At 52.1% G+C, this 22,613-nt stretch overlaps 1 protein-coding gene across 2 annotated transcripts; it reads right to left on the bottom strand.

Moving 5' to 3' along the window:
* Window positions 1–11,014: 11,014 nt before the first annotated feature.
* SPARC (secreted protein acidic and cysteine rich) lies at window positions 11,015–21,656 on the bottom strand. 2 transcript variants are annotated; one of them, XM_032702791.1, is made up of 11 exons: window positions 21,639–21,656; window positions 21,146–21,204; window positions 15,241–15,310; window positions 15,010–15,060; window positions 14,768–14,852; window positions 14,244–14,365; window positions 13,880–14,000; window positions 13,558–13,691; window positions 13,239–13,387; window positions 12,505–12,653; window positions 11,015–12,303 (listed from the first exon to the last, which is right to left on the bottom strand). In XM_032702791.1, exons 3-11 carry the CDS (start codon window positions 15,295–15,297, stop codon window positions 12,275–12,277), a joined length of 897 nt encoding a protein of 298 aa, XP_032558682.1. In that variant the 5' UTR covers window positions 15,298–15,310; window positions 21,146–21,204; window positions 21,639–21,656; the 3' UTR covers window positions 11,015–12,274. The 2 variants fall into 2 exon arrangements, with proteins under 2 accessions (XP_032558682.1, XP_032558681.1); XM_032702790.1 differs by lacking the exon at window positions 21,639–21,656 and having other exon boundaries at window positions 21,146–21,274.
* Window positions 21,657–22,613: the final 957 nt, after the last annotated feature.

Below are 22,613 nucleotides of genomic sequence, written 5' to 3'. Positions count from 1 at the left end.
ATCCTTAGCCAGGCCCAGATTGCTATTTAATGTGCTCTTAATACTCCCTAAGCTGGTTATAGAGGAAATTCTACTTTAGACGCTACCGTGTGCTCCCTGCCAGTCCTTAGCACAGCTCATTGTAGTACCAGCTGCAGCAGCATGCAGGATTCCCAAATGAATAGAAAATTATGGTGCATGGCTTTGTTAGGCACATGGGAAGGATCTCCTTCTGCAAAAGCAGAATGCTGTGTTAATTGGAGAAATTATAAAGGGATTAGTAGGGAACGTACCTCTGTGGCAGAAAGAGCAGCAGAGTGGTGTGAGAAAGTGTGGTGGAGTTGGACTCTGGACACCTGTGGAAGCTCCCTGGGCTGGGGTTCAGGCAAGCCCAGGCTGTCTAGAGCTGGCAGGGGGAGAGCCAAGCCCCCTGGGCATTGACAGTTTTCTCTGTGCCCTCAGGAGTCCATCCCAGATCAGATGGGCAGATCAGCCTTTGCAGCTCCTGCACCAAGGAGAGCTGGGACCCGTCAGGCATTGCTGGCTGTGACAAAACCATCAGGTGAGGGGAAGAGCCATCAGCCCACCACGTGTTTTGACTGAACCCCTGAGGGGACTGATTGAGAGTGGCTTTAAACCACTAAATCCAAGGGGTTTAAGGCGAACAGAAACAGCCTGCTGGGCCATGCTTCCCTCTGAGTGCGTAGATATAGTTTCAGGGATGAAGCAGGTGCTTGGTGACAGTGCTGGGCATGCACTGTGGATCTGGCTGTGAATCCTGGGAAGCAGGATGTCCATCAGCATAAGTGTCAAGGCTGGTATAAAGTGAAGGACAGGTCCTAGCTCCCAAAAGCATGTGCCTTGAGCCAAAGCTTGCAGTGCTACAGGAGAGGAGGGCAGGTCATGAGTCTCCCTGTGGCAGCAGGTGTTCCTGCTGGCCAGGCTTGGATCCAAAGCCTTGGCCAAATGTGGCCCAGCATATACAGCATAGTGTGCATGCATGGATACGAGCTCCACAGTGCACAGTGGGGACTTTTTTTTCCTGGCTGCAGGATCTGAAATTCTTCTGCTCTTTGTTTTCTGGCAGAACAGGAGAATATGTGGATTCTCACATATCTGATATCTCTTATTTATCTCCTTCCTCTACATACCTGAAATCATTAAGGACAGAATGCCAGCAGCACTGAAAGGGCCTTCTATATTACCTTAATTTCCAAAGTGGTTTATAATTTCCAAAGTGCATCTGTCCCAAATTGCCTGAGGACAGAATGGCTGTAGGGAACATGGAAACAACAACAGCACAGACACAGCTTGCTCTTGCTTATACAGGAATGGACAGAATAGGGGCAAAAGGAGCACAGGTTTTCAGCAGGCATGTGAGCACCAGATGGACAAATACCCTGTGAACTCCTAACGTGGATGTGCCTGGCCAAAGCCTTTTTCTGATGTGGATTTATGCATGTACGGACTGCGTAAACAGAGGGTAAAGGTAAAGCGGCCACAAGTTGTGGTGTTACACAGAAGAGTCAACCTTTCTGAGTGTGCTTTTATTCTTAAGGAGACATGTGGACCTGTGTGAGGCTCAGGAGACAGTAAACTGAAGGTGGAGGAAAATCTGTTCTCTGCCAGGGCCGTGGATGAAAGCCAATCCTGAAGGCAGGGTTAATTCTAAGGGAAAGAACATAACGTTTGGGTGTTTTTTAGGATCAAGGGATTGTCTTCAAAGCTGGTTGGGCATCTCAGGCTAACCTAAGGTAGGTGGTGTAAATAAAACAAGTGACCTGAAAAATACACCAGGTCTTCACATCTCTGCTTTCTCTTCTGCTGGGCAGCTGGGATGCAGTGACTGGGGAAGGTTGGTGGGGAATGGTGCTGATCCAAGCATATGACACCAGCAATAGAGAAAACTGTGCCAAAGTTGTGCATGTACAGAAATGAGTGGGTTTAGGTACAGGGAATAAATACATGAGCATACACATGTGTCAAAACATCTTCGTAAGGTGCTAAAGCAGCCGTTGATGCAGAATGTATTTATGTGGAAATACATCTTGAGGTAGTAAACACCAGTTTACACTCTTCTCTGTGCATGTGCATGGATGCCTTTCATGGCATAACATGAACATGACTAAAGGGGAGGACTGCTAATCGAGATGAGAAGAGATATGGAAGCACATAAAAGACAGAGATTACACATTCTTGTACAGCCTTCAAAGACGAATTCGTGCACTGGTATACAAATATGCAGGGTGGGGGGAAGAGATGTACCCAAACACATCAACAGGGAATTATACCCACGGAGAGATGAGCAGTCCCCTTCTCGTTTTGGATGTATGTTTAATACCTTTGTGATGATAATTAAAGCCCTGTATGGGTGCTGCATCTCATGATTTACTGTGGTGTTATAAATCTTTCAGCAATTTGAAATCTGCAGGGAACAAAGGTAGTGCAAAGGTTTGGAAAAGAAACAAAGAGAAGGAGCTGCACCATATTCTGCACAGGGTACCCTGGGCTATCCAGAAAGAGTGGCTGATAGGTAGGGAGAGTAGGAGGTCCCACAGGGCTTTCCAGCCCAGGAGACCAAGAGCAGTTGCCAGTGGACCCCAATTCCTCCCACCAAAGTACCTCGCCCGTCTGGCTGGCTGTTACACTCAAGGGGATCTGGGTCAGACTGATCCTCTCCACCCTTTCCAGTGGCTCTATACCCTCCTAAAGAGCTTGAAGATGAGAGGGATGAAGGTGGACTGGGAAAGCCACATGTGCTGTCAGAAGCTGTGGGTGGAGGTGGGCAGAGAGTAGACAGAAGAGGGGTGGGGATGTTTTTTGGGGCAGAACTGGAGAGGGAAATGGAGCCAGTGAGGGATATGCCCGTGAGTGACAGAAATAGAGCAAAAATAATTAGATGAGATGTGTGAAATGGGTGACTGTGGCGAGAGGCACTGGAACGTAGAATTAAAATGGCAGATGTGGTACAGAATCTTGAAGAAAGAAAGAGCCAGAGGTTTGAGGACTGGATGGAGACACAGAGAGGAGGGGATTTATAGCTCCTTTATGGAAATCACAGCTGGGAGGAATGGGTTTAGGGGCAGGATGGGGCTCAGGTGAGAAATTAAAGCAGTGCATGGTGAGCCAGGAAGATCAGTCTGTGCATTGCTGGCCTCCTCCCAAAGGGCTGAGAAGGGACGTCTTGAGGCCTGTTGGCTTCACAAGAGACATAATGCCCCAATGTGGTGCTGCTACCTCAGCCTGCAAAGGAAGTCCCTCAGCAAGAAAGAAGAGGTAACCAGGACAATACCTGGGGTGCAGAACCACACCCCGCTCTGTGGATGGTGGCCAGGCTGCCCTGCCACCACAAGGGCAGGGAAAAGGGGAAAGGACAGGGATGGGACTGTTGCAGGGATACATGATCTGCCTCTAGCCCAGCAACATCCACCACATCACATGTGCCAACCCAGCCCTTGTCAGACAGACCACTTGCTTATGCCACCTTCTTTGAGGTTTGTTTTGCTACTCAGACACTGAACTGGTTTTCTTATACTCTTTGGTCAGCTTGTCTGATGTCCAGTTGGTATTTGATGGTAGACTGGCTCTGATAGCAGTCACGGTGGTGACAGCTGTCCTGACTACTTCTGCCAAGAAATCAAAGCTGAAGAATGTGGACGTGGAGGTGTTGGTGGGACTGAGGGGTGGAAAGGCACAACAGACCATCTGCAAAGAGCATGGGGTGGTCTGTGCAGGTGACAGCAAACACCACAATTTGCCCGGTGGAGATGGTGATTTCTGGCTTCCTTTCCAGGATGAGATCATTCCTTGGCTTCCCACCAAGAAATCAGCACTCCCTCCCGCAAACGGTTCAACCCTGCTGAGGGCATCTGTGCTGATTATTGCCATAGATGAATCTCCAAAAACGCCGAGGGGCTGATTCTTCAGAGAATCGAAGCCTGGCCACGTGTGGGTGGATAAGAAAGTAAATAAACGGATGAAGAACTTGGTCAATCAATGCCTCCCTGTGCTAGAATCGCTCTTGTCTTCATCAGAGTCAGGAGAAATGGGAGGCACTGGAAATGAGCAACATGAGCAAAACTGGAAATGAGTAAAAGTCAGTGGGAGGTTTTGAATTTTTTTTTTCAATGATCACCTGTGTGATCATCATTTCACCACTTCCGAAGCAGCACGTGGCTTAATTCTGAGTTCTGCAAGGAAGAAAAATTTGTTGCCAGGCTACCCTAAATGATCTACAAGAAATCCACCCATCTCTTCAGTAGCTCAGGGTCAAACTAAAAGTACCTAGATAAGAACTGAACCCCACAGCTAATCCCATTCCTGGGGTGCCTGCGGGACTCGGCTGAAAAGCTGAGACCCTTCAATTTGTGCCCATGTTTTTCAACCTCGCTCCTCTGCAGGTCTCTAGGAAGAGATCATAGGCAGGGTTTGGGTAGGAAAATGTCCTGAGAGATCAGGGCCTGCTGTTTCCCAGCGCCTGAGACTGAGGAGGGGAAGGAGAGACTGATGGGACCAGGAGAATGAAGGCTGATATTCCCCTGTGGGTGAGCAAGGGGCTTGCCAAGGAGGTGGGGAGCAGAGCCTCCTGTTTTGCTCTGGGGTAAAGTTGACTTCCCTCCAGAGAGATGGGGGTAGTGCTGGGGTGGCTGCTGGCTGTGGCACATCTCCGGTGATTTAGATCTGGAGATACGGGGAGGTTTCTCTGGCTCCCGGAAACCCCAACAGTGAGAGGCAGAAAATCCCTTCCAGCATTTCCTGGGAAGTCTTACAGGCTCTGGAGAAGACAGGCTGCAAAATGGGCAAGAGAGACAGGTGTCCAACCCCACAGAGCCTAGGGTGCACAGAGAAACTCTCCAGCCCTCTGTGGAGAGCAGCATGGGGGCAGCTGGCCCGGTAGGGGGGGAGTGAGGCAGAGACAGACATGGGGTTTGGTCAACAAGAGGGTTTGAGTGGATGATTCCCAGACAGAGGCACCCGCAGGGTTGTCACTCAGGTTAACAAGGCCAGCTCCTGTTCTCTGTGGGACTGGTGGGGATGCCCGTGGGCTGCTGTGGGGCTGCAGTGGGGCTGGGAAGAGCCACAACCACCCGGACTCAGCTTTGCTCTGGTATAACTGACTGGGACAGAAGGAGCTGTGCAAGGATAAGCTGAGCCCAGGGAGAGGCAAGAGAGCAAACAAAACATGGAAGGAGAAGTAGGAACTTGTCAGATAACCCAAGAAACCCTGTTTGTGTGGGGGTGTGCACACGTGTGTGTGAAGCACGGCTCTGCCATGTGGTCTCGGTTCTGTCTGAATGGAAGGGGAAGATCTTTGCTCTCTCACCTGGAAAAAAAAGAGGAGACATTTACGAAGAAGCAACTGCAGGGATGCCAAGGCAGGTTCATTCACTCTCTTTACAGATCCTTTGGCACCCTCATAGAAGGAACCTTTTGCAGCAGGGGGCATGTCTCAACCCTGTCTTGTTTCCTCTGTCCCTGTGCCTGCCAAGCAGAGCCGATCCAATCCCTTACTGGCTCCTCCCTGGGTCCATTCACAAGCCTCCTCAGATGGGGCTGGATCAGGAAGCCAGGTCTCTCCCAGCTTTGGCAGTCCAAGGCTGGCCTTTCCCCAGCAATTCAACCATTCCTTCTCTCCCAAATGGAACGTGCCCCAACACCTTTGCCTTGAACTGAGTTGCATTCAGGAGCCTGGGTTTGCCCACACATGTTAAAGGTACAGCTGGAGGCGAAAAGCAGGGAAGCCAGCCACAGCTCCAGCATGGAGGAAAAGGGGAGCCCTCAGCAGAGCCCTGAGCTTGGGACTGTGAAAGAGGGGCTGGCTGCTGGAGCAGCAAGGTGTACCCTGACATCCCATCACAGCTCCTTTCCAAAGGCGTTTTTCCTCATCTAACGTTTGGCTTTTCAAGCCAGAATTGAGCATTTTCAGGGAGCCAAACCATTCAGAGTAGGAGGGCTGGATCTGCCAGGGGGTCACTGCCACGGCACTGCAGCTGCATGGTTGGTGGGGGGCTCTGGAGACAGTGGGAGAAGGGATGAACACGGCCGGGTGGGCGCGCTGGGCTGAGCCCAGCAGTGCTGAGGCTGCGGGGGCTGCTTGGCACTCTCCAGTGTGCTCCTCCCCGGAGGGCTTGCCCGTGTGGGCAGCAGCAGGGGCAGGGGTTTGCAGGTGTGAGCTGAGTGGGGAGCGCTTTCACCCTTGCCAGTTTTTAGGTAGAGGCAGCCAAGGAGAGGAGGATGGTCTTCTCCTCCCTTCCTCTTTTGCTCTTTGCATATGGAGGGGGATTATCTTCATGCTCCTTCCTGTCTGTCCTTCATGCCAAGATCTGCAGGGGAAGTGAGTTTCCATGGCTGGGGGTTGAAGTTTACCGGCACTGGCTGGAAAACATCTGTATGGACAGGCCCTGTGTTATGGTTAACGTGCAAGGGATATGGGCATCTGCCTCTGAAGAAGAGCAAACCTCTGGAGCCCTCCAGATTTCCCCTCTGATTATTCCAGCATGTTTCTTCCTGCCACAGGTAGTTCATCCAATGCCAGCTGCCAGCCTAAGGAGAAGGATGCAAACCAGACATGTTAAGTAGAACACTCCAGCATCCCACTTGGATGAGCAAGCTGTAAAGGAAAAGGAAATTATTCCTGTGGAACAAGGATAAAGGCTCACCAAAGAGACGGCATGTGGGCAGCGCTCAGAGTAGGGAACAGCTCTTTGAAGGGCATGAAAATCTGCACCAGAGTGAAAATCTGGAGCTGGCTCAAAAGTGATGGGGGAATCATCTGATGGTAGATAAGGTAAGGATTTCATTAGGCACCGTGACCAGGAGGAAACAACAGGAATCCTACAGGATGAATCCTGCTGCTCAAGCCCAAGCAGACAGGGCATGATTGCAGGTGTGGTTAGAGCAGAAGAGCAGCAGGACTGGGTCAGACCAAAGGTCTGCCTTGACTCATCTCTGCTCTCAACAGTCAATTCTTCAGGGAGAGGGAGCAGAGCAAACAAGTGGTGATACTTGCCCCAGATATTAACCCAGCTTTCAGTCTGCATCCAGCTCAGGCACTTTTGAGCCAAAGCAGCTCTTCTGAGGACATCACTGCTGGGGGGAAAAGAGCCTCCAGTTTCCAGGAGGATCCTCATTTCATGGGAGGGAAATGAACAATATGGCTGGTCAGCAATGGATGCTCAGCCTGGGAGTCCTGTGGTGTTTTTACACTCCTCTGACAGTGAGAAACCCTGTGAGTGTCAGGTACAGCCCTAGCCACCAGGGATTGCCCCGCCAGACATGGTTGTGGTGCTGTGGCTGCCCTGGGCAGCCACAGACAGTCACCATCACACTGTGGTCAGGCCTGGCCTTGCACACCGAGAATTTTGGCCCCATAGCTGATGGCAGCCAAGTCTCCAAAACCCAGGCAGTAAAGGTGATCAGAGAGGTGTTTGGACAAGAAATAACAAGAGACTTGTATAGTCTCTTGAGTCCAAACGAAGCAGTGATCAAAAGGAAATACTAAATTAAGAAAAATGTAGGGAATGCACATAAAAATGTGTCCTGGGGCGAGTTGTTTCCCAAGAATCAGAGAATCAGAGTTTCTTTGATTAGGAGCATAATACTGAGGCTGACAAAAAATGGGCTTAATTGGGAAATGGCCATGATTTATGTGGTAGGACATGAAATAGAAAGTAATGTAACTTCTCCATGGCCAGAAACTGGATAGTCAGTCCCTGACACAAATAATTACCTACCGTGCAATTACCTTGGCACCAGTGAATCAGACCGAGCCCAGCTCCTGTTAGACTTCAGCATCACTCTGCAGTGAAGTACTTGTCCATCTGTCTGCATCCTCTCTCTGTCAGTCTTAAGGCCACCCAGAGGAATGCCATGTCTGCGGTTCTATGCCCCATCAAATCTAAGTTAAAACTAGCCAGTAGGTTAAAAATTAGAGGGAATGGTACTGAGACAGGCAGACCAAGCTGCAAAACACAAAATCTGGGATCACATAAGCCTTGTGTCCTTTAGACTAAAATAGGGTCTGTGCTCCAGAAGGGTTGGGGGGGGGCTCGAGCACCTCTGAGTGAGATGGGATGGAGTCATGAATGAGTGGTTCGGGTCACTTAAAGAATCACTGGCAAACATATCAGCAAAATCAGGTTTTAATATAAATTTGTGACAGTGTGGCTTAAAAGGATTTGGTGGCAAGGTCCATTCTATTTATTCCTACATATATAAAGCATAGAAAGAAAAATTGCTCAGAATCGTCTTAATATGATTCACATAGAGACCAAGGATAAAAAAACCATAAGAATGAAAATGGTAAGGAAGACCCTCCCGTTGAGTCACAAGGTTCAGAGTGGACCCCTCTTGCCAAACTCAGCCTCAGATTTGAGCAGCGGTTTTATGTCTAAAGGATTTGGCAGCATTGATGGGATGGGATGGGATGGAATGGGATGGGATGGGATGGGATAGCCAAGCATGGTGGGGACATAGCCCCCAAAGGGACCAGTGCTCTGAGCTGCTCTGCTGCGAAGGGCAGAGCCCTGGACCGGGGGATGCGGGTGCGGGTTCCTCCTCCCGCCCGGTGCCCCGGCAGCCCCGAGACAATGTGCCCGCTCCGCTCAAGCAGCTCCAGGCTCCATCCCCGGAGCCATCGCTCCCCCCGCCGGCCGCTCCGCGCCGCTGCCGCCAACCGGGAATGGGGATCGACCGGGGGAGGAGCAGGAGAAGGAGGAACGGGAGGAGGAGTAGACGCCTCTCACAACTTCGCGGGGCAGAGGGATGCCTGCTTCTCTCGTCCCCTCATTCCAGGCCGGCTGCGAGGAGATGCGTTGCCCTAAATGTTTTTCCCGGCGTTGTCTCTTCAGTGGAGGCTGGGCGAGATTTTACTGAATTTGTCCATCTTTGAAATATATAAAAGATGTTAAGACAAAAGAAGGTTCTGCAGTGCATATGGGCAGTTCGGAAGCTGCTCCACACGCCGGAGCCGGGCGGAGGGGTGGAGGTGGTCGTGGCACTGTGGGACCCTCCCTGTGTGAGACCCATGATGAGATTCCCCCTCAGCAGCAATTCTGGATGTGCTTGAACTGCTGTGAGAGAGATTTACATGCTGGGAACGATAATTCGATCAACCCCACCATCCTGGGTACCTGAACTTGGGTTAAAGCCTCAGTTACTCAGTTAGTGGAGTAGTCCTGGTGATCCTGGCTTGTCACCTTTTTGCATCACCTGTATTTTGAATATTTAAGCCACAAACCTTAATGCAGTATTTATGGCACAGTCTGTTTCCTTTATAAAAGTAAGGGTGAGGAAAACAGACAGGAAAGCACTAATTTCTCCAGGAATCTTGTCTTCCCCATCTTTCCATTCTTCAAGGCAGGGCACAGCTCAGTGAGTAACTGCACCAAAATGAACCACCTCTGCCTGCAGATGCACTGTAGTACTCGGGTCAGACTGTGCTGGTTTTGGACCCAGATCTCTCTGTTATTTTTCTATTTCCTTTTTTTCAGGTTTGCAGACTGTGTCCTCAGTCAGCACTAACCACAGGGAGAATTTCCACTTGGAAATACAGGCGAGTTTCTTTGCTGCTGTGCAGGCAGAAGGCTCAATTTCATCTGTAACAGGGAAAAGGCTGTTCTGTTCCACCCTTGCTGACCATCTAGGTCTGAAAGCTCAAAGAGGCCAACTTATTCCTCAAGTCCTGATGTAACCCCACGTATGGCATTTGCCCCAACGCAGTGAAATTCCAGCAACTTGATACTTCAGGCTGTGACCTTTGAGGGGTTAAGGGAGCCCCAGCTGCAACCTCCTGAGCTCACTCTGATGCTCAATTAAAGCCAGGGAGGCTGCACTTGTGATAGCACTGAGTCCTTCGAGCTCTGCCAGACCACTGGGACACGAGTATTGTCCCATGGGATGGGCCATGGCCTTAGAGATAGATCCCTTCACCTTCCAGAGGCATGATAATTAACTCTCCAGGTGGAGCCTGGTTTCCTTGAGCTTGCTGGGATTTAGAGCTGACTCCTGCACAAGGGGGGAAGGCAGAGGAGAGGAGGGCTGGAAAGTCTTCCCTTGCACGGGACCAAAGCTGCCTGTGTGTGTCCAGCAGCGCTGGCAGGAGGGCTGGAACTGGAAGGAAAGCAGCTGTATCTTGGTGTGGGAGTGGAGCAGGAGTTTCTGGCTGAGAGGGAGCGACTGGAAAGCAGGTTTGCACAGGATGGCTGATCTACAGCCCCTGCCTACCTTCCTGTCCTCTCTTGCCAGCTCTGCTGGCACAGAGGTGGGTCACATCCAGCTGGATCTTGCTGGGGTCATGGGCAGCAGTGCCCCTCTCTGTGTCAGGTCTGCCAGTTCACAGCTGCCCCCACAGCGGGGAGGCATTTGCTGCGTCTCCATCAGGAACCCCCACTTTGGCTAATAGCCCTGGGAAGCAGTTTGGCCGGATGGAACAAGTGCTGGTGTTCAAAGCAGGGGTGGAAAACCTTCACCTGGCCCTTCTAGGCATTAGCTTTCCCACTGGGGTCAAACACCTTGGCAATACGCCCACAAAGTGACTGCCCCCGATGGGACCTGCCCAGGGCTCTGCAGCTGGGAGAGGCCCTGTGGAGGATATGATCTGACAGCTCTGCTGGGAGCACAGCACATCCAGCCAGGGGCTGTCGACAGGGACCTCACAGCTGAGCCAGAGCTCTTGCAACTTGGGATATTTTTAGCCCACGCCAATGGTGGTGTTTATTTTCCAACTGTTGTGCCTTTTCGCCTTTCCCAAGGGTTTTATTGCTGATGAAAGCAAGGGCCTGAGAGCCATGTGAGTGTCTGTGCTGGCTGCTGCAGTGACCCCGTCTGCCTCCATTGCTCCAGCTCCATCTGCCAACGTTACCCATCCAACATCCCCCAAGGAGCTGGTTTACAGTGAGGGACTGCGATAAGCAGAAGCACCTCAGCTTCCCTTGGGCCAGAGTCTTCCCTGGAGCAGGGATATCTGTGATACAATTTGAATACATGCAATCCCCCTCACTGGGATGGGATGAAACAGAGGAACATGGTAGGCTCGTTTACTTATCAGTGTTTTAAATCAGTATTTTTTATTATGGAGACTCATCAGGTTGCTCACACTGTGGCAGGAACTTAATAAGGCACAGGGAACATTCAGAGGTAAAAAAAAAGAGTTCTCAGCCTTTGAGATTTAACCATCCCTTTGGTCCTGTCAGGACCCTTTCTATTAAGCAAAATCCAAATACCTTCTCCCTTCTATCTCACTCATCCCTTAAATCCACAACAGGAAAAAAATATTACAGCCTTTCCCTTGAGCATGTGGCAAAGAAGCCTCTTTCTGGGCAGAAACATCCTTTCCAAGACTGACACAGCTTCCCTGGGAGAGCAGGGCTGGAATTTAAGCACAACCAAGGCAGAGAGGCGGGAAGTGCTTGAGGGCACTGTGATTTGGGGAGAGCCAAGAGCTTTATTTCAGCTACAGCAGAATCACATCAAGGTCAGACACGGGCAACCTGGGGGAACAGGCAGTCACGCCCCATCTCGCGCAGAAAACACGACAGCAGTGTGGTCATTGAGTGATGGTAAAGCATGTAGCACTTTCAAACCTTTATTTTTTGAGGGGATTTTACAAGATGGGATGCATTTTATTGTCTTGTTTTAAATTTTGTGCGCTTCCCTATTTGCTAATTCGATTAGCCTTTTATTTTTTTTTCTTATTTGTGCCCAATAATTACTAAATTCAAGCCCTGGAAATGTCAAAAAAAAAAAAAAAAGGAAAACAAAATCCTGCCACTCTTTATCCTTCTCACCCTTCTCCATCCTCCCTACCATGAGCTGGGTGGCCACAATGTCACCTGCAGCTGCTCTGCTTGAGAACCCAATCCTCCTACATCCTCTGGCTCTGCCTTCCCTCACAGGCATCTGTAACTGGGGCGGTGAATCAGCCGAGAGGGCTTTGCATCTGCACTGACCAGGAACGTGCTGTTGGTGAGAAATTAAAGAGAAGTTGATCCGAGAGTGGATACCGAGACAGGATATTTGGGACAGGAACAGTCGGTCAATGGTACAGGCACGTGGGAGAGAGAAAAGGCTGGTAAGAGCGTGTGGAAACAGCTGAGTGAGTAATCTAGTGGTAATAGATAAGGCTATTGAATGAGGACTGTTATTTCTCTTAGCACCATTACTACATATGTTTAGATCTATATTAGCACCTTGTTCCCAGGGAAAAACAAAACAAAACAAAAGCAGTTTAAAAACCAAAGGAAGTGGGAAGGTTAAAACAAGACAAAGTTGGCAGCAGAGCAGGAAGCTGGGGCGTTTAGATCACAAGATCCTTGTCTATGTCCTCTGTGGAAGGAAAAGAGAGAGATGAGGTTAGGAGGCGGATGCTGCAAGGGTCCCACTACTCCTGCCATCCGCCCTCCCCACTCTCCCCTGCTTTGCCTCACCCAGCACCAGCTGAAATGCACTGCTCCATCCAGAGTGGGGGCTCTGGGGGTGCTTTTCAGTGTCCCCTGCACCCCCATTCCTGCCCTCCTGAGTACTTACGCTCCTTAATGCCGAAGCAGCTGGCCCACTCCTCCAGGGCGATGTACTTGTCGTTGTCCAGGTCGCAAGCCTCGAAGAAGCGGGTGGTGCAGTGCTCCATGGGGATGAGGGGGGCACGGAGTGGGGCCAGCTCAGTGTGGGACAGGTACCTGCCAAGGTGGCCACATGGTCACAGGAGGGAAGATGCTGGCCCCAGCTCTGTGGGTTGACTGGTCCCAGTGCCCTCCCAGTATCAGCCACTGAGTGTCATGAAGGTCAAGGACTGGTGTCTGCCTTTGCAACTGGCTGTGCTGGCCACAAAATAGTAGCTGGTGGTCTTTGCCAGCTGCCCTCACCCCACGGGTCTGTGATCACTCTCATACCCTTCTCCATCTCACAGCTAAGCCAGCAGCTGCTATCTCAGCTGCTGAAGTTATCCCGGGGCCTTTGGACTAAGATATTTTAGGGAACTGTCACACGACAGTAAATCTGAGAAGACAGAAACTCCACACCCAAGGGAGATGGGAGCAGGTGAGGCTGGGGAGGCCTCTCTTCCTGCAGAAGAGCTGTTTGCAGGAGGCAAACCTACCTCTATCCCAGCCTGGTTTGCCACAACCCCTGACAGATGTGCTTGTGCCACCAGCCACCCACTTATGTCACATCTCCAGCCTGCTTTGACACCTTCTGCTGCCACATCATCCTGGTCCTTGTATGGGAAAGGGTTCTGGTGGGGTCTCCATCCTGCTGACACTCACCCATCGATGGGGTGCTGGTCCAGCTGCCCAAACTGCCAGTGCACGGGGAAGATGTACATGTTGTAGTTCTTCTCAAAGTCACGGGCCAGCAGCTCCACGGTGTGGTCACCGGCCTCCAGGCGCTTCTCGTTCTCATGGATCTTCTTCACCTGCCATAGGAGAGGCCAGGGAGCCCTTGTCAGTGGGGGAATGGGGTGGAAGGGGGGACCCTAGGAGAGGCTCTAAATGGGGCGCCCAGAGGTCATTCTGGACAGGCTCCCCATGTGTGCTGGGCTCTGTTGGTGGGGTGAGCTCCCAGGCTCTGTCCCCGGTCCCTCACCTTGAGCTTCTGCTTCTCAGTCAGCAGGTTGTTGTCCTCATCACGCTCATACAGGGTGATCAGCACGTTCTTGAGCCAGTCCCGCATGCGCAGGGGGAACTCAGTCAGCTCTGTGTCCAGGCAGGCAGGGATGACTGGAAGTCATACACAGTGGTCAGTGCAGTGTCTGGACATGCAGCCCCAGACCCCAGACACACAACCCCAGTGCCCTCCAACCTCAGCCCTGAGCCTGCCTGGACCTTTGCTCTGCCCCTCACACTGTGGGCACAGGGGTTGTGCTCAGGTTAGGGGTCCCCTTGTTTGAGGGAGTGGCTCCACTTACATTTGCAAGGCCCAATGTAGTCCAGGTGCAGCTTGTGTCCCTTCTTGGTTCCCTCCAAGGTGCACTTGGTGGCAAAGAAATGGCAGGAGGAGTCGTAGGTCTTGTTGTCGGTGCCGCAGACCTGCACAGGGTGGGGAGATGCTGTGTGAGAGGCAGCAAAGCCCAGATTTGCTGGGGAGTCTGGAGTGAGAGCCTCCAAACAAGATATTTAACTTGTTCCCTGGGGTGGGCAATAGCTGCTGGATCACCATCAGCTGAGGCCAGATGGAGACCTGCCACCCTGATTCTGTCTCCCCACCATCCCTGGCAATGCCCACGTGGGGTCCCTCCCCACTTGGGGCCACCAAGCAGCTCCTGCCCTCACCTTCTCGAAGACACCAGCAGTGGCTGGGCAGCTGGAGGGGTCCTGGCACACACACATGGGTTGGTTGTTGTCATCCACCTCACACACCTTGCCGTGCTTGCAGTGGTGGTTCTGGCAGGGGTCTGGGAGCGGGAGGGGAGCAAAGTCAGAGCCAGCCTCATCCTCACCTCCCATGAGCTGCCCAGGGCATCTCAGCACAGAGGGAACACAGAGACTTCAGCAGGGACAGCCCCAAGCATCTATTCTTGCACTGGGGAGATGTGAGCATCTCCAGAAATCCATGTCAGTCCTCAGGTTAATCCTGGACTCCTTTCTGTAGCCACACAATGCAATGGCTTTTCTGTTGCAAAAGCAGGCTTACACAGAACCCAGGGCTGCTTTAAAGTGTGCATCTAGTCTGGTATCGTCCTAGTGCTATAGCCCTTCCCAAAGGAACTCCTCACTGTTTGGGGTGGCTAAAGCTCCCCCATGCAGGGAGAGGACAATGTCTCTGCCAGCCAGAGGGCAGGGGAAGGGTGACTTACTCTCTGCAACAATCTCCTCTACATCCTCTGTGGGTTCCTCAAACTCTCCCACCTCCACCTGGACAGGATTAGCCCCCACAGGCTCCTGCAAAAAAGGTTGGTGTTTCTGGTGTTGGTGTATATAGATCACAGCTCCTGGTGGGGGAGAGCAGCCTGCCCATTGCTCCCCCACTGTTTTGGAGATGCTCTTCCCAAAGCAGTGGGTGTTGCAGGGGAGGAGGAGGAGGAGCAAAGTCACCTACCTCTGTGGTGGGATCTTCAATGACCTCTGTCTCATCAGGCAGAGCCTCCTGCTGCAGGGGAAAAGGACCATGAGTGGGGGACCATGGGGAGGATGCTCCCAAGGGGGAATAAGGCCATCCTCAGGTTTCCCCCCATCCCTTAGTGCTGTACTTGTTACAAAATAAAATCCCCATCAGCTACTTCAGATGGACAACCCCGACAGCAGAGGCTCTGCTGTCTCATGTACTTACCGGAGCTGACAGGGCTTTGCCTGCCAGGCAAATAAGGAAAAAAATCCAGGCCCTCATCTTTCAGCAGACCCTGAATAAAGAAGAGGAAAAGCAGGGATGAGGAAGGAGGCCACTGTGTGCCTCTCAGCTGCAGGCTGAGCAGTCATACACTTAGAGAAGGGTGTTCTCTTCATTTCCTGCCTTGTCTGTTCAATATTATAGACCCACATGCTGTCTTTTCTAGCCAAAACCTTAAGCCAAATCATGTTTCCAAGATAAATTCTTTTGATTTTGTAACATGAGACAGTAGGATTCAGATGTCTGTTACTCTCCTGGATGCCTTTAGAAAAATCACAGTCAAAATGGCAGTTCCTCTTTCCTTCTCAGGAGGTTTTTTTACCAAACCCCTAGATTTTTCATGTTAAAAATCTCCTGATTTGAGTGCCAGGTACCAGCAAGGAAAAATGAAAGTGGAGGATGAAGGAGAGACAGTGAGATGGGGCACTTGAGAATTAAATCCCTTAGAAAGCTCCTTCCCACATGGACACAGTAATCCCTAGGGGTATGAGGGGCCGGTCCTCCATCCTCAGCATCCCCAAATGCTGGGATCTCTACTATAGTTTTTCCCTTTCCTGCTCAGACTTGAGGGTCCCCAGACTGGGTTTGAGGGATCCCAGACACTTTGGGGTTGTGTCCTGCCAGGAGACATGCTCCAGAAGGATAAGCCTTTTGCACCCTCCCAGTCTGGGCTGTTGCAGGGATCCTGTAGGACGAGGGAACCGGGCAGCCCAGCTAACACTGGCTGTGATGTGAGCCAGGAGGAGAGCGCAGCTGGTGAAATCACCCTGTCCTTGTCCCCCCCAGTTCCTGTTTGGCAGGGATGAGCCCCTCTGTGTGAGGGCAGAGAGGAGCTCAGCTGGCTGCTCAGTATGCCAGTGGCATCCCACTCCTGACAGCGAGGGTTGTCTCCTGCCAGTGAGGGGACTTGTCCCTCTGCCAACTCTTCCGCTGCCTCCCTTCCGCTTGCCCTCGTCCACTCCACCTGTGTGGCCATCACAGCCCACCAGCTCCCTGGGGCCAGGCAAAGGGATGGATCTGCTGGGACAGAAACTGTTGGACAATGTTTCTTCGTGTCTCCCAGGATATCTAATTTGCCAGTGCATCCTTTCCCTTCCTCCCTGTGCACAGCAGCTCTCTGGGTATGAAACCACACCAAGGCTGTGCTGTCAGACTGGGCTCTGCTTCCTAACTTAGCAAGGTTTGGCCACGCAGGGAAAATCCTCTTTCCAATCTCAGTACCTCACCCAGCCTCCAGCAGGGTGTTCCTGCAAAATAGAGGTCATGGCATGGAGGGCAGCTTTCCTGGGATGTCAGAGAGCTGGGAGCACAGGTTGATGGGGATGTCTGCTGTGGTGGGATAAAGGATCTGTGGCAGAGCAGTTGTGGGTAGGGGATGCTGAGCCTGTTTGCACTGTCAAGGCTGCAGCTGAAAAGCTCCCTCCTGTCCTGCTTGGTACAAGCTGTCCCTTCCCCTTGCCTTTATTTGCTCTGGATGCTACTGAGAGTTCTGCCAGCATCTGCCAGGAGAGATCAGTGGTTCTGATCTTCACTCCTGGAAGGGTTGCATGGGGAGGGGAGGTGGAAAAGTACTGGTGATTCTGGCCATCTCCTCCCTTGCTGCCATCCCCTGGCTTGTAAAGGCTCCTCCTGGGCTTCTCCCAAGGGGCTTGTTTGCTTTGGAAGGTGCTCTGAGGTTCAGTGAAGCTCGTTGGGCAGAAACATGGCAGTGCCCAGCCTGGAGGAGAGGGCAGGGCATGTACATGTGGAAGATGGCATTAAGAAGAACCCAGTCCTAGACCAAGGCCATCTTAGATCGTTTCCCCAAGCCTCGAAAAAGCCTTGAATTTCAAAGTCTGGGCATACAAGTAAGCTGGGGTCAGGGAATTACATGCTTGCTAGAAGCCAGCAGACAGTCAGAGCTGCCAGTGTTGTGTTTGGAGGAAGAAGGAGCATGAAAAAGTCTGAGCAAACAAGCTCTGCAGAGCTGTCTTGTGCCATAGATGGAAAGCAAGTTTATTTGAAAAACAACATCCTTCTGAAGGCAGAGGAGGGAGGACATTGCAGTGCCTGTGAGCCCCTGGCTGGGTTGCAAAGGCACGGTCATTCCTGAATGCCTGGTGGTCAAAAATCCTGAAATAACAGCTCGGGAGCCCTGCACATAGAGCTGCTCCACCAGCATGGTGCAAGTCTCCCTCCTTGTGGAGCAACCATGGTCCTGCTGTCCAAGAGGATGCTCTTTGGAGCTGGCAGCTGGGACATACCATGAGCTCAGCATCCGTCCCACAGGTGGAGGGACTCTGGGAGGATCCCTGTGAGGGGCCCTGCACTGGGAATGCCTGGCACTGCTTTGCCAGGGGGCAGGAGGCAGCATAGGGAGGGGCAGCCAGGGAATCATTTTGGACAGAGGAAAACAGGGCTGGGAAAGAGCTTTTAGCAAGCAGGGACTTATGCCCTTCTGTATCCTAAAGGAATCAATAGATGCCAGCACTTTGCAAGACACTGGAAACCAGCACATCATGGGCACAGACAGGACTGCTGAATATAAAGTAAGAGAAGCTCCATGGTAACCAGTCCCTCCTCAGGCCTCACCTCCTGACTGCTGAGGATGGGGAAGGCAACAAAGCACCCATGGGCTGCAGGACCCATGGGTGGCACTGCCTTTCTAAGGCTTGACCCCATTTGCATCCTACACGGGGATTTCAGCTCCCAGTCACTCTATAAACAGAGTCTGGGGGCTCCCATGAACCCCTCTCAATGGTTCACCTTTCCAGCATGGCCCAGGCTATTCCTCAGTGCCAGCTACCCCTTACATTTTGCAGCCATGCCAATAACAAGGGAGCCATAGGGTGTAGGGAGGGCTGAGGCTGACCCTCAGCACCTCCATAAGCTCAAAGCAGGCTGCTCTGGGAAACTCTTTACCATCCTCCCCCCTGGTCCCATCACAAGTTTCTATTGATGGGGAAAGTACCCCGCAGTGATACACAGAGGGGAGTCTGTGCCTCTGGGGTCTGCAGGTCTCTCCTGTTTCCTCCCACTCAACCCTGGGACCTCTGTGGGTTGGGGGAGGACACGGACCAGGCGGGTGCAGCCTCCGGAAGAGGCTCCGTGGATGGATGAGCGTGGCCCATGTGGCACTGGCCCTGTCCAGTGTTGCATAAGCCCTTTGGGATGCCACGTTAGCGTGGGGAGGAGTCTCTGCCTGGCCACTTTGACAGCTCCTCCCCGAGGCCACCGGGCTAACCCAAGCTACCACCCCTGCTAACCCAGTCGAGGGGCTCCACTGCCACCTCCCATTGCAGCCACGGAGAGCAGGAGCAGGCAAAACCCTCCCGTGCCTCAGCTCCCCACCGGCACCCCAGCCCGGCCACGCAGGAGGCACCACCCAAGCACCAGTGTCTCCTGCACCCACCCTCCCTCTGCTCACTGCTTTTCAAGGCTCTGCAGGTCTGACATGCCCCCACCTCACACTGAGTGTAAAGGCAAAACTGGCCCAGAAAAAGGTTCTGCTAAACCCCACTGGGGCCACAGCTTTCAAGGTGCTGATGGGCGAGCAAGTGTGAGCCTCACAGAGACACAACGCAAGGGCTGGCCCTGACCTCCCTATGCAAGCAAGACCCTCTGAGCTTTACCCAGCAGCCACTCCCAGGCTAAAATTCCATTTGAAGTCAGAATTGTTTGCTCGAGTCCCCATAAAGCTCCTGGCTGAACAGGTCTCTGCATGTCGGTACCAGCTCACCCAGATGTGCTGCAGCTGCCCTGGGGAGCAGGGCAGAGGACTGGGCAGAAGCCACTCTGGCTCCTGCCACCTGCCCAGACCCCTGGCACACAGTGTGCAGGCTCAGAAAGCCAAGTAAGTTTTAGCTCATGCACACACATATACTAGAAGTAAAACATGGGGGGAAAAAAAAATCTATCTGCCCCATCTGCCTATGCAGTCACTAAAGACATGTCTACACAATGCTGCATGAACCTATTTCCCGTGCAGGGAGCTGAGCAGCTCTGATTGCACCGAGAAATGCTCCAGATCTTACAGGGCTTATTGATACAAAGGCAAGAGCTCAATCCCATTCAAGCTGTGTGCTGGAGGCTGTCATAGTTTGTCCAGGTTACAGATCGCATCCATAATGGGAAACAATTAAATTAATAACAAGAACAGTGCATGGATGAGCCCTGGGCTGCAGGCAGCGGCTCACTGATGAGCCCTGTGCAGACACGGGAGACGGAATTTTGCTGTCGTGCCTGAGCCTTTTCTTTTGTGCGGACTGGACGCAGAGCAGCGCCAAAAGCAGCCCCGATAATGCTGTGCCAGGGGCAGGCGGTCCCTCCGGCTCTCGGGGGATGCAGCCAACTGATCTCGCACGGCTCCACAAAGGAGGACGAGAATAAGCTGCCCGATAAATACTCTCAAAAATGCAAACCATCTCCAAAGCATTCCCTGGACTCGCCCTGCCTGCAGCCGCTCCAGCGATAACAGCCCCGACATCCCTCCGACCAGAGGACCCAGAAAAGGTTTCCATGGGAGCCGACATTCCTCTGGGGCTGAGTCATGGAAGAGCAGAGGGTTGTGGAAGGAGGGGCTTGAAAAAAAGTTTGAAAAGTTTATTTCTGCTCTTCCCCCTCCCAACACCGCCCGCATCCCTGCTCCTGACTATGTGGCAAACAATGGCTTGGCTTTAGTTACTGCGCAGGACGCAACAGCCTTTCATTTCCACTTAAAACTCGCCTGATCCACCCTAACAAAGGGCTGCGATTAACTTTTGTCCTTTTGGAGGGTTGCTGAGTTTTTGGGCTGTTTCGAGTTGGTGGTCTCTGAGGACTCGGAGTACTGGCGACTTTCCCGGTGTCCCCAGTTTCACTCCAACTTGAACCTCTTGCCTTTCGGTTTGGGTGGGAATTCAACCCCCATCCTGTTAAGTTTTCTCTTTTTTTGGCTGGATGCAGCAGAATGGAGCTTTCTCAGAGAAGGGACACAAAGAGCAGAGTTATACTGCCACACAGGTCACGTCACCGGGATGGGAAGGACAGCAGCTGCCTTTAAAGGAAACAAGCCTCGACTCTTCTGCGTGGACTTAAAATTGTGCCCGACTGAGCCCAAGTTCTTAAAACTTTAAAAAAAAAAACCACTCCAAAAGAGCTTTGTTTCTCCTCTCCTGCAACCTCCGTCTCTCTAAAAGTCGATCAGCCGGAGTTCAGCCAGGGCAGCAGGACTTGAAAGAGTTTCAAAGTTTGCTGGGAACAAAAAGCCGAGTGTCTTTTTTTTTTTTTTTTTTTTTTTTAGGAGAAATAAGAGCGGCTGTACTGAAAAAATAAAAAACGCTGAGATGAAGTCGACAGCTCTTTTGTTCTTCTTCTAGATACTCTGGTGAGTAAAACATCACCTGCCAACACACCTCAGGCTGGGAGTAGTGGGGACTGGTTTGTAACTAGATCTGATTTTCTCTGCAGGTTGGTTTGATGTGCTCAGACCTTTGTCACACATCTCGCTAAGGAATTACCTCCCAGCCGAAAACCCAGAGGGGAAAAAGGAAGGAGAGAGAAAAATGAGGGCAGGTTAAACCTTTACAGTCAGATGCCACCAAAGTGTTAAGCTCGTCATCTGGCAGTGAAAGAGAGCAAGAGACAGTTTAGGAGCGGAGATGCTGCAAAGAGGAGAAAGAGAAGAAGTCAGGAGGGGTCTCTAAGTGCACCACTTGTGGTGAGGAGCATCCACCTCCCCATCCCGAGTGACGCATTGCCGAGCCCTGGACACACTCCACGGGCTGGGAGAGTGGGTCCCGGGCCAGGGACGGCCACGAGTGGGGCTATGGGGACCCCTATATCAGGAGAAAGAGGCACAGCAAAGGCAAACACGAAGCTCGGGTCATACCTCGCAGTCCGGGCAGCACGGCTGAGGAAACTTCAGGCGCTTGGACAGGCTGGAGGAATCTGCAGGTTTTAGAAGGAGGCAGGAGGAAGCCAAAGGGTGGGCTGGGTTTCCCGCTGCCTCTCCTCCTCCTCCTCCTCCTTGCTATCTTTCCAAATCGGTCTCTTCCTCCCCCCTCGCCCCAGTGGGCAGTCCCACCAGGCTGAGGCACAGCCTGGGTCCAAAGGATAGACCAGAGAAATCAAGCAGGGGCTGGAGATCAAGGGGGTCTCTCGCAGGGACAGATCAGCCCCCAGCGCAGCCTTCCCAGCGGAGCCACTGTCACAGCTGCCTGCACTGCTGCGACGAGTTTGTCAGTTCTCTCTCTCGGACTGACAGCACGGGGGGCGGGTGGAATGCCATCTCTCTGCTTGGTTTATGCACCTCCTAACACCTTAACCTGCTGCCATTAAAAAGTGAAATGCTGTCATTTCTCAAGAGTAGTTCAGTCCCTGACCTGGTGCTTCCCATCCTCAGGGGGATGAAGAAGAAGGCAGGAGAGTTCTTGCTCCTCCATCCTGTCTCCTAACACTGCTGCCATCTGGGACTGCCTTGTGGAGAGGGAGAGGAACAAATGACCCAGAGAATGTGGGGAATTATGACATATCTGAATTATGCTCTGAGTAGGCAGAGAAATGCTGCGCTGGTAGATGTGATGTTCAGCAAACTGGTCTCTCTGCTGTGGTTATCATCCAGCAGATCTGGACTGATTGAACAAAACCCACAGTCAGAATTGTTGGTCAGCTGAATCTGTTGGTCTCTTCAAACATCATTAAGTATTTTGACCTTACAGATCATAACTCAGCTGGAGCAGCTGCCCAGCCAGAGGCAGCCAGGCAGCAAAGCTGCTTGGAGTTGGCTTTTCCCATCTGTTCCTCTCTATGCTTAGGGTGAAAACCCAGCTCCTCTCTCCATGACTGTGAGGATTTAAGGTTCATCTGCTCCCCTGGCAGGAGCAGACCACACGCCTTTCCACACCAGCACGGCCATGGCACTGCACTGCAAGGGAAAACCAGCAGACAAAACCTGCTGGAATTTGGGCATCCCTGAAGAGTATCTCCATGCCATACAGGGCTGTCCTGAGCCCTGTGGATAATTCAGCTCTTTTCAGATTGTGATCCTTCTGCAGCACCAACCCTCACCCCAGGGCTGCTCTCCAGGGGCTGCTGGAAAGGTGGGGGCTCATGTAGCCAGCACGACTGAGGACAAGCCATCTGGGCACCAGCAGCCTGATTATGGATGCTGGGTGAAGGACACCCAACACCACAGCAAAATGCAACATCGTGTTTTGTCTTGGCTGACTGGGCTTTGGGCGCATGCCTTGTGATTACAAACTATCTTTGAGATGGGCTGGGACATGGATCTGGGTCCTTAACTTCTCCCACTGATGTTGCTGAGGATTTAGATGTCAACACAGGAACCGGCCTGTGAC

Source organism: Chiroxiphia lanceolata, chromosome 15, assembly GCF_009829145.1.
Source record: "Chiroxiphia lanceolata isolate bChiLan1 chromosome 15, bChiLan1.pri, whole genome shotgun sequence".
Classification (NCBI taxonomy): domain Eukaryota; kingdom Metazoa; phylum Chordata; class Aves; order Passeriformes; family Pipridae; genus Chiroxiphia; species Chiroxiphia lanceolata.
This window is presented reverse-complemented; position numbering and strand designations above follow the sequence as displayed.